The following is a 15,891-nucleotide window of genomic DNA, read 5'->3' on the forward strand; positions in this document are numbered from 1 at the left end:
TTAGACAGGCACAGTAACACAGCTTCACAGAGTTAAACAAATGCAACATAAACAAAAGTAACATATCTTAAAATAATATTCTACTACAAAAATTGGTTTCTGTTAACACACATCGATTAATACTTAGAAATAAAGAATTAAAATATGAGTTCATGGGGAAAGTGAAAGAGAATTTAATACAGTCTTGTACATTGAATAAATCAGAGCTGCTACCCAAGCTTCCTGGTTCTCTGCTGTTCACAAGCTGTAAGTTCACCCCACCATCCCAGGGATGGATGATTTATTTCTTTACCAAAAGTACTGACCAAGCTTCCCTTGTGTGCTGGGAGTTGCATGGATAGGATACAGAAGAGATGAGGTGTGACTTCTGCCCTCTGAATGCTCATCTCTGACAAGAAAGAAATATAAAACCCAGCAGAAGTAGAGTGGCCAGAAGAGTTCCATCTCCCTTAGTCACTCCACTCCCAAGCATGCTTTTTGCAAACTCAAATATTTAAAGCAAATAAACTTGGACATACATATTTGTATATGTTTGGCTTTCTGTGCACTGCTGAACCTAGCCTTTTAACAAACGTGACAGTACATAAATTCTCTGTAGGCAAACGTCATTATCCAGAGAAGAAAATGCTTGCATATGTTGAGAACAAAGTGTGCCACCTGTTTTTAGTCTATTCAGTTTGTTCTCTGTGTCTAAACTCGTCATTCTTAATTATAGTATTTTCCCAGTTTGACGATATCATGAAGTGCCATGAAGTTTTATTCTTTGCCTACACATCTGTTTATCTACCACCTGTCTGTCTGTCTGCCCTCCTCATTTATCCATCCATCCATCTATTATTTATCTATCTACTTACCTACCTACCTAATTAATGAAACTGATAAGGATAGTTCCAGGAAATGTGTAATTTTGGCCTTAAGTTTGGGAATTTCCTATCTATCTTGTGGGATTGTTTTTCTGTTACCTTTTTATTTGGGGTGAAATTATCTAGTATTTTCTTTATAGGGAATTCTCTTAGAGTGTTATGCTGAAATACCATGTTGGGGTTGTCTAGAGAACTATTAAGGAATAGTTCTAACCTGGATGTGTGCTTTCCTAGTCACCATGGAAACAATGCTGTCCTGAGATAAATCTGACTGTCCCTTAAATTCACGAAGACAGAAATCCTCACTATGCTCTGAGAACTTGTACCAATTATTTTGTGGTGATGCTTCAAGTATTAGACATCACTTACTGTTCTTAACAATCAGAAACATTGATATATACAAGCCTGAAATGGAAGAATGATAAAGAAATGTAAATAACTACAAAAAGCCCATAACAAAAACAGCTATAAATTTGTACTCTTAAACATTATATACCATGAGTCAAAATAAACTGAAAATTAAAATACAGTCACAAAAGAAAAAAATTTTATTATAGTTAGTATGAAAGGCATCTGTAAATGTGTGTGTGTGTGTGTGTGTGTGTGTGTGTGTGTGTGCATTTGAGTTTGGATATTTTCTATAGTTCTCTCTGTCTTATTTGACATATCTCAGTAAAGCTGGCCAGTGATTCCCTAGGACCCATCTTTTTCTGCCTCCTGCTCCACCCCACAAAGCTAGGATTGCAGGCAGGGGCTGTTCTACTTGGCTTTTTATGTGGTGCTGTTGTACTGATGCATGGACCGCAGTCACCTCAACCACTGAGCGATTGCCTCACCCATGGAATTTGTGACTTTCATCTGCTTTTCTTTATTTTATTCTCTTCTTATTTCTTTTGCATCTTACTGTTCATGCTTGGGGTAGAGCTCAAGGCCTCACACATGCTAGGCAACCACACTACTACTGAGCAATATACCCAACCTTTAATTTTCACACTATCTGGCACTTATAGCTCAGTATTCTAAAGTCATGGCCTGGAAAGTTGGCACTAAATTCATAAAAGATAATTTATGTAGTCCTGATATTAATCATGAAGATTGTTTAGGTTGAGAGAAAATCAGGACTTAAAAATCTATAAGACAAAACGTTGCTTATTAAACCATATTAAAATTATTTGGCTGGAGCACAATCCACTTGTATTTGAATACCAAATTATTCTTACTTTTAATTAAATAACACATAGTGGGGGTGGGGAGTAGTGCTGTTACCCATAGAGCTTCTCTGGCCACTATGTATCACACATAGATATAATCAATCACCAGTTCTCTTATGTATTAGACAATGTTAGGAATGGTTGCCTTCTGCATCTCTAGTTGGGAAGGATGCCCACTTTACTGACAAGAACAGTGGCATAGCACAAGTACATGATTTCTCTGATTGACAGCAAAAATAAGTGGGGATGAAGATACTTCCCCATAAAGATGAAAACAAAGAATTCTTATAAAAGACTGTTTTCCTTTACATAGATTTCTATATATTTGAATTTTTCCCAGGATGAGTTTTCTCAAGAGCCAATTGTTTGATTAGGGGTAGGGAGATGGCTTAGGTGATAAAGAAGTTGTCTTGTAAGCTTGAGGACCTGAGCCTGGGTCTCTAGCACAAAACCAAACCAACTCCCCCTCTCCCCCAAAATCACTAGGTAGGGCAGCACATGTCAACCCAATACTAGGGGATTGGAGTTAAAGACGGGGTCCCTGCAGCCCACTTGCCAGCCATTCTTGTCATCTCCAGGTTCAGTAAGAGGCCCTTAGGTAGAGAGTGACTGAGGAGAATGCACAATGTCAACCTCTGGCTTCCACAGGCAGGCACACAGCCACCCACCACTAACCTACCAACCAACCAACCAATGGAAGTTTCTGATCAAGCAATGGATGGATAGTAAAAAAAAAAAAAAAAAAAAAAAAAAGCAAGTAGTGCAAAAGAGCAAAAGCGATGAAGGAAGAGAAAAGTAGTCATACGATTTAAGCTCAGACAAAGCCGGAGCTCACAGCCTCACCCCGCTCTCTATTGCTGTCCCACGTCATTAGGGGCAGTAGCTGGAGCCCTCAGCAGACGACTGGCCAGCACCTCTAGTTTAGTCCCATTGTATGTGTGCAGGGACCAAAGAGGGACAACTGTGCAAGCAAGAAAGGCTGAAGCCTCTTCCCGAGGAAGTTCTCCTTCCAGATACTCAGCATTCTCTGTGCTTCAGCGTTTCCCTCGAGCACTTTGTTGTCTTCAACCTGTGGTGAAAAAGCGCGTGGTGAATACCCACCTGCTCATTCGCCACCGTGTTCTACATACCCTCGTCATTTCTCTTTTGGCTTAAAGTATTGTTTCTTGGAGATGATAAAAACCAAATGAATGTTTGCTAGCTTCATCCCAGTATGAAGTCTAGTCATTCAGTGTTTTCTTATAGGACATTAAAAATAATAAACGTATAAAGCACATGACAATATTCAAAGTGATTATGAAGCTCATCTAACCTTTATAATTTAACCAGACAAAATCCTTCAGAGTTCGGAAAGCTGAATTTCCTTTTAGATATCTCAAAATCCCCCATTGTTCTAGAGGAAATTTAACTACATAGGTAATATTTGCAACAATTTCCATTAACTGATTTATCTCTTAATAGGTAATTAAAACTCCTTTGCATTTGGATGATCAAAAAAGCCATGAGAGCCGCAGGCAGCTTTCTCCCGAACGTCCTGTGTGCTTAATGGCAGAAGCAGAGAACACAGAATTCGATTTGGATAATACAGCTGGCCCTTCAAAGAGAGAAGCCCCGAGAAACACTGATGCTGCGGTGGACAGCACCATCCACTCTGCTCAGGGTCGGTTGACTTCTTTTCCGCAGCATTCCAATAGTGTTCCGAACTGTGTGATGTGGAATGAAGCTAATTAAGAAGTATGTGTTTTCTAAGAATGCATTTTCTAAACTAAGCCATGTAGAGAGAATATAACCAATGACAAGAATATTAGTTTCCACATCGCATTGCTTATTATGAAAATAAGCATAAAGCTACTTCCTGGAAACACATAATTATTCTCTATGACCCCATCATTTGTGGACTATTTTTTTCACTGCTCTTGGGAGGTGTGGGGGCTATTTGGCTTCTTTTGGGGTCTCCTGTTTAAATCTCCGCTTTCTTGTATGTTTTTTGAGAGAAGTAACCAAAAATGTGTGTATAAAAAATAAAATATTCTCAGGACAAAGTTCTCATTAGGGTAGTTTATGCTGTAGTTCTTTGTTTGTGAAGATTGGTTTTTATCAGACACTAGATAAATCAAGTTTTTCAAAGATTCAATTTTCAGAGGAGCCACATTTGAAATGATCTTTTGTAGTAAAAAGTTATTACCTCTACCAAAGGTTTTAGTCATGGGTTTCTGTAAATGGATGGATACTCTGACAGTAAATAAAATTAGCCCACCCAACAGGAGGTGACGGATTGGCAGCTATTAAGAACTAGTAGTCACAGTACCATGGCAAAGAGTAGGACTCATACTAATTACCAGTGGCGAACCTTGCAGTAGCATTTTCTTTGAAATTTTCAAATGATTTAATTATGTGGTACAGATAATAATATAACATGTACTAATACTCCATCCTCTAATTTGGCAATTCTATTTTGCTGTATTCCCTTTATATAATTTCTTTTTATTTCACCTTCCTCCTCTTCCACATCTTCCTCCATCCTCTGTGTGTGTGTGTGTGTGTGTGTGTGTGTGTGTGTGTGTGTGTTTGTGTGTAGGTATGCCATGGAGGCCAAATATCAATATTGGGTATCTTCTTTGACATCTCTCTACAGTATCATCATCATCATCATGATGATCATGGTTTTTTGAGACAAGGTTTCTCTGTGTAACATCCCTGACTGTCCAGTAACTCACTTTGTAGACCAGGCTGGCCTCGAACACACAGAGATCCACCTGCCTCTGCTTCCTGAGTGCTAGGGCTAAAGGTGTGTGCCACCACCATCCGGCTTCCAGCTTATTTTTTGAGACAAGGTCTCTCCCTGACTGCACTAGACTGGCTGGTTAGCAGTGAGCTCCAGCGATGCTTCTCACTCACTCTGCCTCTCTCAGCACCGAGATTATAGACACCTGCTACCACATCTAGCTTATTTTTAATATGGATCCTGGAGAATCAAATGAAGGGCCTCATGCTTCTGTGACAAGTACTTTCCAACTGAGAAAAGAGATAGGATGTTCAGAAGGGAGATCTAATGTCGGGTGGGAAACAGGCTCAGCTCACACTGCACGTGATTAGATTAAACTGAGGAGGGTGTGCAGAGACCTAACAAAGCAGGACTGAGAGCACAGCTCTGGGAAATGGCCACAGTTCTGGAACAGGACGCTGGCATTTCTCCATTATGGTCAGACTGGCCACGTGATGCCACTTCCTGGGTCACCTCTGCCTTGCTGAGTTTTTGTTTGTTTGGTTGGTTCTGTTTTCTTTCTATTAGTTGGTTAGCTGGCAACCTCAAACTTCCTAGTAAGTGATAAACACCTGTTAAGTCATGCTTGGAACTATTTGCTTCCTTAGGAATGATACACTGTTGGGCAGAGCAGAACTCTGTCAACTGCTAGGTTCAAGTCACGAATATTCACTCTTGTAAAACTTTGGTCTAGCATGAGTCTTGGACTTTCTTATTCCTGTCTGACCTTTGTGCTTGCTTATGTCTCAGCTGATTTCATCAGCTAAGGACTACCGAGGTACTGCACTCTCTAGATCCATGTGCACCTGAAAATATTGCATTCAAATTTTACACAGAGAATACATAAAGGTCAAATTATATGATACTGACCTTAAACAAATATCATTGAAGATAAATTAGGATCCAGCTATATGTTGAAGCCAAGTAATACATTCCGTAGCTATAGAGCAATTTGAATTAAGTATATTGTTCACACCCTTCAGAACTTCCATTTAATTTACATGTAGCAGGAAAGCGCAAGTGAGTGCATCCTGGTCTGTTTTGGGGAGATAAAAAGTAGACTTGATCATCCTCAAAATGCCTTTGTAAGCTGACTGCAAGCACATTGTGTTGGGATATAAACGATTTAAGCCTCTAATATTTTTATTTTTTTTTATTTTTTATTTTTTTTATTTTTTTATTTTTAGTTTAAATGTAAACATCTGATGTGAATAACCATGTATTTTTAGTGTGGATAAAGGAAAGTGGAAGATGGGTCTTTAAATAAGAGAAAGACCTTGGTGGTTGAAAAAGAACAGTGGATGCTATAAGAGGGTTCCAAACCAGAGGACGGCAATGCCATAGGCCACCTCATTCCGAATGGCTTTGTGGAAGCTACATGGCTGTGGGAGTGAAGTCTGGACAGTCTTCTCATCAAGATAATTGCTTTTACTCTGAGTCTTGGTTGGATCCAATGGGTCAAACTTTTCAGCTTGAACATCTGGGTTATCCCTTCTCGATGGGGAAAAAGTGACTTTAACCTTGCATACGTGTGTAGCTTGGGTGCTACAGTTTTATTATGTTCCTCAGAGTCCATATTTCAAAACTAATTTGCCAAGTGAAGCAGTGCTGAAAGATGAGTTTTTGTTTTTGTTGTTGTTGTTTGGTTGTTTTTTTTTGTTTTTTGGTGGGTTGTTTTTTGTTTTTTGTTTGTCTTTTTTAGGAAGTGATTGTATTTTGATGGCTCTGCCTTTAAGAGTCTAATAGATATGAGTTATGGAGAAAGTACCTTTCTTATCATGAAACAACTCTGTAATCTCCTAGTATTTAACCCTAAAACTGCCAGGGTCTCTGCAGAATCCAGTCAACCTGAAGACCCTCGCTAGACATAGCCCTTTGAACCACCTACCCCCAGAGTTGTAAGAAACAAAGCCTTTCCTTCACAGATGTTCCAGCCCTAGCAATTCTAGTGGGGCCACAGGAAATGCATGGAGACACTGGAAATCTGAGATGTTGAAAAGGGAGACACTGTCAGAGCTTCTCCCGATGGTCGATGGTCAGAGGCCATCATCCTAAGACAAATAAAGCAAGGAATAGAAAGGGAGTGATTGTGATGTCATTGGACTAAAAAGAAGAGAAAGCATGCCATTGAATTTGCTTAAATATCAAGTTCAAAGGTCAACTCTGAAGTCACTGAACACTGTAAAATATGTGTTCTTGTAAAGTGTATTTCTTTTTAAAAATGTTTTAGTATAACACAGTCTTATTTTAGAATTCTTAACTTTTAACACAATGGATTCTGACTTAGCTAATGATATTTCATGCCACTGATATTTTTATCTAGTCTTAGGATACTGAGTAGAAGATTAGAAGTAATTACTTTTGGACCATTTTCCACCAGATCCTTTTTTGCTTTCTTGTCTTTCCCGGGGCAATATGGCTACATTCCTTAGATAAACCACACTGTGCTTTGAACTTGGCTTTTAGAGCGCTACCCCCAGCACTCCTCAAAGAGGACAGGTGCACCCTGGGAAAGAAGAATGCCAACACATTCAGTATCCAAATACAATATGTACCAAGAGGGAGAATTTCTTATGCTTTGCTTTAGAAAAATCTGATTATCATTTTGCTTTGCTCTGAGCTCAGAGACTATGTAAGTCTCATGTCCAAAGACAGCAGAGGGGCTATCTCCTCCTGTCATGAACCGATTTATACAAAACCAGAACACAAAAAATTTCTTCCAGTACATGTCTCCTCTATTGCTTACTTTTATTTATTTTTTCTTGGAAGCTCCTAAGCTTATTATTAGTGGTTAATATCTCCCATGGGCTTGTTTTCTATTATATCAGGGCTGTGATACAGTGTGCTGTTTTTTTGCCACTGATATGTTGCTAAGAGATTTAATATTGGGTAAACAAACACAACATGTGGTAATTCATTTCAAATTAAAAGTTTATTAAACTCTGGCTTGATGACTTTCTGACTATTTACAACTAAAGGAAAGAAATGTGGGGAAGTTGTGACCACATGGTACCTTCATGGCTGTAACGTTTCTGTCTGAGGAATGTGTTTATGATCTTCCACAAGCTGTCCTTCATTGGTAGGCTCCATATGCAACCTGTCAAATCTACTATACTGTCCCCAAATCATGAAGAAGTGGCTTTCATGTTCCCTTGCAAGTGTGTCTGTGTACATACTCTTTCCCAAGGGGATTTTGGACTTAGTCCATGGTTGATGGTTTCAGCAGTGACCAACTTATTACTACATAGATGCCTGGGAGCAGGAAATATTTACAAAGGGTGGAAGAAAATACCTACGCTATAACTTTTGTAATCACTGTCTTTCAAGTTGCTTTGCTTTTTAGGATAACCACTAGGGAAATGGTGATTGTGTTTGACAACGTTGTTTTGTGTATGGATATCTTGCAAGAACAATGGTTTCTGGCAAGGCCTGTGGATGCTTTGTGATACTCAATTCAAGAGAATTTTATTGTGCAGTCACAATGAACAAACCACACTGCTCCACACTGTGGGGTTGTTAGCCAAAAGTGTCCATTTCTTGACCTTCAGAGGTTTACTTGAGTCCATCGGCTCCATTATGATCCAAACATATGTCTACATGGCCAGTAGGAGGGTAGGCTTTTCGGCATCTTTTCCATAAACAGTTGGCAAAAGCCCATGGTGAGAATCCAGACCCAGAGAAGAGGCAAGTGCAGCCGACTGAATAGCTATTTAGCTGGAAGATGAGAGAACCATTGTGAGAAATGTGTGTTGTTGAGGAGTCATATTTGTACTCCATCCCAACTGGCTTCAGTCCTTGAGCATACTGTGGAAGAAAACTGGTTTTAGGGATATATATATTAGATGAGGCAAAGTTCTCTTTCTTCATCTCTCTGTTTGTCCTAACATTTCCCTGCCAATTCTTATAAATTATATCAGCTAGAAGAGGAAACATAGAACCACTGTTGATCATGATAGAGTCTTTGACCTCTGAAGACCAGAACTAGGATTTTTCCATTTTACAGTGGGGAAGAAACTTTGTGAATTCAATAGAAATTGTCTGTCCAGTTCTGGATTGATGTTTTCCCAGACTAGTGATGGACAGCTTGGTTCTCTTTCCTGATAGTGGACAACAGCGTGGAACCAGAGCAGTATTTAGCCATATGATCACGAGGAGACTCTGCCAGACTCCAGGTCTCTTAAATTCACGTTCGACAGGATATTTTTAACTTCAGCAGGATTTCTCAGTACGTAACCATCATCAGTCCTGCAGCACCTGAATTCCATGGTGCACCCCACATTGCGCATGACAAGCAACTAATAGTGTGTAGGCTTCCAGTACAAAAAACAGACCTCCCAACCTGGCTGGAATAGGAGGGGTTGTCACAGTCAAAAAGCAGCCTTGATGGGCATTAAATGACATAAAAATTGAGTAGTACCAAGTAGACATTTCCCACAACTACAGTTAAACAAACTTAGGGAAGAATAAATTGTGTCCACATATTAGTCTCCTGTGGAGCTGTTAATACACATCAACACCTGGACTGTTCAGACCCGATGACTCCAAGTCTCTAGGGTCACGTCCTTGACATTGGTACTGTTAAAAAAATGTCTGTGGATTCCAAATCAAGAAAGACAGAAGGTTTCTGGGCATGATAGCACATACCTATAACCCCAGCATGTAGGAGGAAGAGACCGGAGGATCAGAAACTCAAAGTCAGCTTTGGTTCCATAGTAAGATTAAGGCCAGCCTGAGTTACATAAAACCTATCTCAAAAAACAAAACCAAACTAGACAGATGTCCCATGTGAGGCTATGGGTAGTCCTGAGTTTCTTTAGTTCCTTGAGAAAGGTAAGATGGTTTGACCTCACCAACTAGCTTAAAATTTCCTTCTTTAAGAAGCCCTACTCTGTGCTAATTGACCCCAGTGTCCTTTTTCTTCATTGGTTTGCATGTCTAGATGATCAGCCTCATGAGTATTGATGAAGTCTATGGAGTCTACGCTGTGCTTGGCATAAAGTAATTGCTCAATTAAAGATTTGCTAAATGAATAAATGAACTAATTAATCCATTTGTTAGGTAACTGTGGACTAATACAGCCAAGAAGTACATAAGACTTATTTTCATTTGACAGTGACATTGTGGCAGTACGCAAGGCAATATGGAGTCAGAATTAAAAATTTTTTTAAAATCTCAGTTTGCTGCTGACTCTAGTAAAACCACTGTGAAATAGCATGTGTCTATTTAACTCTGTAAGAAACTCCCTATCTTCCAAATGTCCAAACTGTCCTGCATATCCACCAGTAATACAGCAGCTTCAGTTGGTCTGATTACTTACCGGCACCAAGTGCTCACAGTTTTCAGAGAACTCATTCTAATTTTAATTTGTGTATGACATCATCTTGTGATTTCTAATTTATTATTTTTTTTTGGTGTCTTGAACGCTGCCATCCTTAAACATCTCCACATGTACTTGTTCAGGCAAACCTTTGTTCCAGTCTTTAACTGCTTGTTTTGAAACAGAGCATGGTGACAGGCTTTGTGGACAGGCTGATCTTGAACTCGCTGTGCAGTAATATGACCTTCAGCTTCAGATTCTCCTGCTTCACCTTCAGAGTACAAGGATTACAAGTGTACACCCACACTGGGTTTCAAAGGTACCTTAGGTAGAAGTTAAGGCATCATGTTTGCGAGGCAAATGCTCCACCAGTTCTGCCATGTCTCTGGCTCTTATTGGCAGTTTTTAATTATGCTTTTAGTTTTCTTAATGCTGAGCTTTTCTTACAAGTCCTTTCAGGAATGTGCTAGTTGCAAATATTTTCTCCTCACCTGCCTTTGACCTTTTTAGTTTCTTAGCCCCGTCTTTCACAGAGTAAGCCTCCTGGATTTTAAGTCCTGTCCATCGGGTAAAGTGGATTGAGCTTTTCCTGTTACACCTTCAAACTCTGCCTCCTTCAGTTCATGAGACTTTCTGTTTTCTTCTGAAAGTTTAGATGGATGATCCATTTGAAGTTTGGTTTCGAATTAAGCACAGGGCTAAGATTAACTTTAGGGGGTTCTTTGAGCAGGAAAGTCTATTTCTGACATCCTTTGTGGACAGACTTGTTATAAGGTTGAGTTGCCTTTGCATACTTGTCAAAAATCAATTGATCAACTTTTTTTTTAAATGTTTGCCATTTCTAATGGGCATAGAAATCAATTTTCTGCTCAGTCCCAATGACTTACTCCTTTTTTGGGCTTAAGCCCTAGAAAAGGACTTGGCACTTATTTTTGAAGCTTTTTTCCTTTCAATTTCTTTGTCGGTGGTTTACTATAATACTAGAAACTCAAAAAATCAATTGGTTATACATTTATCCTTTCATTTAAAAGCTATGTTTTTTCTTTCTCTTTCTTCTTTCTTTTTTTTTTTATTTCAGGAACTTTCTAGGTAGCTTCATAAGAGGACTGTGCCTAGTGAGCATGGCTGTCTGTCCAACATAAGGCAGTGAGAGGACAAACTGACCAAAATCTAGTAGTGGGAGAAGTAGAAGCACGGTGAGGACATTTCCCACTGAGCTGAACAGCCTTCATCTGGAAGCTCAGGAAGGGAGAGCTATATCAGGAGAGTTACCGGGGTTAGCTCTCTTCTCTGTGATGAGAGACAGCATGTGAGGGTTGGGTCAAGTTTCTGTAGCCAGTTTTAACTAGCTCTCCATGTTACATTGCAAAAGTCCCAGCCTACGATTACTGCTGAGCTTAGATAAGGAAAGCAACTTTTTCCTTATACATTTGTTATTTATTATTGTTATTATTGTTTCTTCGAGTTATAGTCTATGTGGTTTGTGCTGGCTTGAATTGATGATCCTTTGGTCTCAGTCTCCTAGAACTTCTCTAAGACATTACTAGTTACCTAGATCATATATGTATATATATAATGCATATATATTAAGCAGTATACACATACAGTAATTTGTCAGTTGTATCCCCATTTCTATGGAAGAATACTGAAATCATGAATCTGGAATTTGAAAACAGTCCACTGGATTTTGTGGTAACAGTTGGAACTGAGCTCAGGGACAGACTGTCTGAAATAGTTCCAGGTTATAGACAACCATACCACTTCAGAGAGCTTTCAAAGAAGGAATATTTCTACAAGAGATGGCCATAATTTGAAGTATTTTAACTACTTAAGAATCCCATTTGTTGACACTTTGAAGCAAATGCTAAACTCTGTGGCACTTGATCTGTAGGAGTCTTCTGTTTTCAGACAGCATCGATAGATCCGAATCCTTCATCTGAGTACAGAACTGAGCCTCGGGGAACCCTAGTATGTTTCAAAGTGATTAATCTGCATAAAGAGGCAATTATCTGCATTTTAAGATGCTGTTACTTAAGGTATGGAAATGTATAGAATATTATGTCACAGAAAAGCTTGAAAATTCTTTATTCAGATCATTTTGTTTAAAAAAAAAAGCAATTGATAAATTCTTCTTCCCATCCCCACATTTCTAGCCTCCTATCTCATTCCTTCCTCCTGCTTTCCTTTAGGCATTGAGGTTGCCACCTTTTTAGCTTTATTTACAGACAGAACAAGCCCTCTGGTAGCTGTAGCACTGACCTCCCTGAACAGGCTTAGCTGAACAAATTCTTCTCAATGTTATTTGGAGCTGAGGTAACTATCCTACCCTTAGTGGATTTCATTAAACAAACAAACAAACAAAAAAATCATTGTAATTTGTTTTTGTCTTGGGCTTATGTTCTGGAGTTCTTCACCATCCCTCACAGTCCATTACAACATTTCATTTTGTTTGATCCGCTTCCATCTCAAAGCCATGTCTGAAACCTGCTGGAGCTGAGAAAGCTCGAAGCAGCCGCGCAGGTCTGTAGATTGGTTTTGACAGGACTGTGGTGCAGAGCCCTGCCTGGGCCCGCAGTGATGCTAGCTGACAGCGCCTCACTGCTCCTGGAAAGAGGGAACATGTGGAAGGAATTGCTCTTTCCCACTTCACAGTTTGTCATTTCCTCTGCAGGGCAGCCCCTGACCCCTCCAGAGATCCTGACACCCATACAGGAAGTGTTCCCACTGATGTAAAGGAAGTGGAGAAGCAGTTAATGCCAAAAGAGGAGGGAAGACCGCGTGTCAAAAGATGTGAGAGACAGAGAGATGAGAAGGGCTTAAAACGTTTCCAGCAGGTTAGACTGTGCTGCAGTCTTTCCTTCAGAGAGCAGCATCCACAGAGCTGCTGCTCGTTGAGGAGTCAAATCATTGTAGGAAAGCTGCCTTAGAACCTCTCCTTTCTCCCTGTGTTTTGTTTTAAAAGTAGAAGGGGCAATAAAAACAGATGTGTCACATGCAAATGATCAAAAATAAGGTTGGAGGAAAAGATGCAGATAAATGTTTTGCTTCCCTGCTTTAGGACATGGGTATGTGGTGTGTGTTTCCAATTACAGAGTGTGGGTTAGAGCCACAGCGTACCACAGCTTGAGATTTCAGACCTGTTCCTATGCTCAGCGTTTTGTGTAGCCTCATGAATCCTCCCTGTTGATCAAACGGTCCAGTAAAGAAACACAAGGGCTAGATTGTCAGCCACATTTCTTTCACGTTCTCTTCTCGTGCATGGCCATCGAGTCCCTTCCAAACTTATCTGTATTTCAGGAAAGATGAAGGAACTCAGTTTTGAAAGCACAGCCATGCATTATTTGACAACAGGGTTGTGCTCCAAGAGATGGATGGCTAGAAAATTTTGTTATTGTGAGAATGGCAGAGTGTATTTGCATGAGCCGAGATGGTTGAGCCTCCAACACCCCTGGGCAGTGTGAAAGAGCTAGTATCACTTTTAGTGCCTGCCACTCACTAAAGGTTTGTTACGTGGTACATTTTTAAATATTTGGAAACATTTTCCAGGATATGTATTTTTCTAAGAGCACTCTTTAAAGAAGGGACAATATTTTACTTCTCACTCTGCTGTCTGATTCTGCTTTATGGTTATGTGTGTGGCATATATGTTCCTTAATCTTTTCAGGTGAGTATGCTCACTGTGCAAGCATGACATGTGTATACACACAAACACACACACACACACACACACACATATACAATAATCATTCATAAAGATATACTCTCCTGTCTTTGGTCAACTTCTCTCATTTAATCTGTGCCTCAAATTACACAAATGTCTAAAATGGTAGCATACAAGTAGATAATGGCAGTAGATCACAAGAATGCAGTTCTTGGCTGAATATAAGCCACTGCGATGGACCTCTCAGTATAAGAAAATGAGAGCACTCTGAAATAGCCTCCGGAGTAGTGGTTTAGGCAGGGAGCATTACTGTGGTGCTTTGATGGGACCCACTCATCTCTGTCCTCACTATTTAATCTGAGGTTCCCAGGAGTACTGATGGCTGAACACAGACAAAAGCTGAAATAAGGAACTGTAGGGATAAAATATACTTTCAGTCTACTTTTACTAACATATGAGTCATGATGAACGAAACCAAGACTGGCTGATGAGGATCTGCCTTTGAGTCCCGACAAAGTGGCTGCCAACTGGATGAGCTTCACAGTGACTACAGCTTGGGTTGGTTTCACTGGTTTTTAGTTCAGGCTCTTGCTGCAAGCCCACAGAAGGTGGCATCTCCTTGGGCCAGTTCTGTTCTTCCAAAATTGACGAGTGAAAGATTGAAGGGACTGTGAGACTTCACATGAGTAAGGGGATCATACATTTTTATTTATCTACTTAATTCTGTCTCTGTGTAGGAAGGAGTGCAGGCCTATGGCCTTCTGATTTATTGGAGACAGGGACTCTTGCTTCCTGCTATGAGTGGCAGGCTTGCTGGCCCCTCAGCTTCAGGTTATCTTCCGTTCTCAACCTTCCATTTCACCATAGGATTTTAAAATTTCCAAGTTATGTGGTGGTGCACGCCTTTAATCCCAGCACTCGGGAGGCAGAGCCAGGCGGATCTCTGTGAGTTTGAGGCCGGCCTGGGCTACCAAGTGAGTTCCAGGAAAGGCGCAAAGCTACACAGAGAAACCCTGTCTCGAAAAACCAAAAAAAAAAAAAAAAAAAAAATTTCCAAGTTATCAGTTTCTCCTTTAAGGTTCCTATTTTGGATGTCAAGTTGAATAACATTTTAGTTATCTTTTAAGAGAACTTTCTATCTTTGAATGTAAGTCTATTTTGAGGGTTTTATATATGAGGCTTAGCTCGGGTCTTTCCCTGTGAAAATATCAGATTGTCCTGATGCCGTTAGCTCAAAACTATCTTTCCCTTATCAAATTGGTTCTGTACCTGTCTTAAAAATTAGCAATTGGGGGTTGGGGATTTAGCTCAGTGGTAGAGTGCTTGCCTAGCAAGCACAAGGCCCTGGGTTCGGTCCTCAGCTCCAGAAAAAAAAATTAGCAGTTGGGCACAGTTCTGCAGACTTCCTAGTGTTCGAGTTTATTTCATGACCTGCCTCTCACTCTGCTGACTTCACAGTCACAGACTTGATTGTCACAGCTGTGTCCTGGAGCCTGATACCAAGGACAAGGATTTCTCTCATTTACTTTTCTTTGGTGAGACGATGTCCACTATTTTAAGGCCTGTGCCTTTCCAGATGAATTTTAGGAGAATCTTGTTTTCCATACCAAAACTATATTTCTGTGTGAAAGGAAAAATATAGGCTCCTGAGCCCCAAGACCAACTTCTTAGATCAAGCTCTCAGCACAAAGGGTGTTTATTTGCCTCACAGCGACAAAGGGCAGGAAATAAGAGACAAAGGCAGAAGACAGAGGATGAGGGAGAAGGGGAAGGGAACAAGGGAAAAGGGTCAGGGGTATTTGTCCTGGAGGGACAAAGGACTGCCTCTGGACAGAGAGGAGACAGGCATGGCACACAGGAAAAGGACAGTTTATAAAGGTACAAGGAGAACCTTGTGTTAGGATGGGGTGTTTAATTTTAATCGGTCATGTTAATTAGGTGAGCCAAAGGGGGCTTTTGGTTGTTGGATTTCAATATTTTGATTGCTGGACCTTAGTAGTCAGCCTCAGTCAGAGGAAGGATTGACCAAATAAGGAAATAGACCTTCAGGGTTTAAACTAATGGTTTTTTAGCAA

General features: G+C 40.1%; 1 protein-coding gene across 1 annotated transcript in view; it reads left to right on the plus strand.

The window, feature by feature from the left end:
- Positions 1-15,891, plus strand: part of LOC131910750 (uncharacterized) — a 280,595-nt gene that overhangs the window by 109,865 nt on the left and 154,839 nt on the right. Inside the window, exon 11 of the mRNA XM_059262637.1 lies at positions 3,536-3,734. Within this exon, the coding sequence (XP_059118620.1) occupies positions 3,536-3,734 (199 nt within the window). The remainder of the gene's footprint in view (positions 1-3,535; positions 3,735-15,891) is intronic.

The sequence above is a fragment of the Peromyscus eremicus genome, chromosome 5 (genome assembly GCF_949786415.1).
Source record: "Peromyscus eremicus chromosome 5, PerEre_H2_v1, whole genome shotgun sequence".
Taxonomy (NCBI): Eukaryota; Metazoa; Chordata; class Mammalia; order Rodentia; family Cricetidae; genus Peromyscus; species Peromyscus eremicus.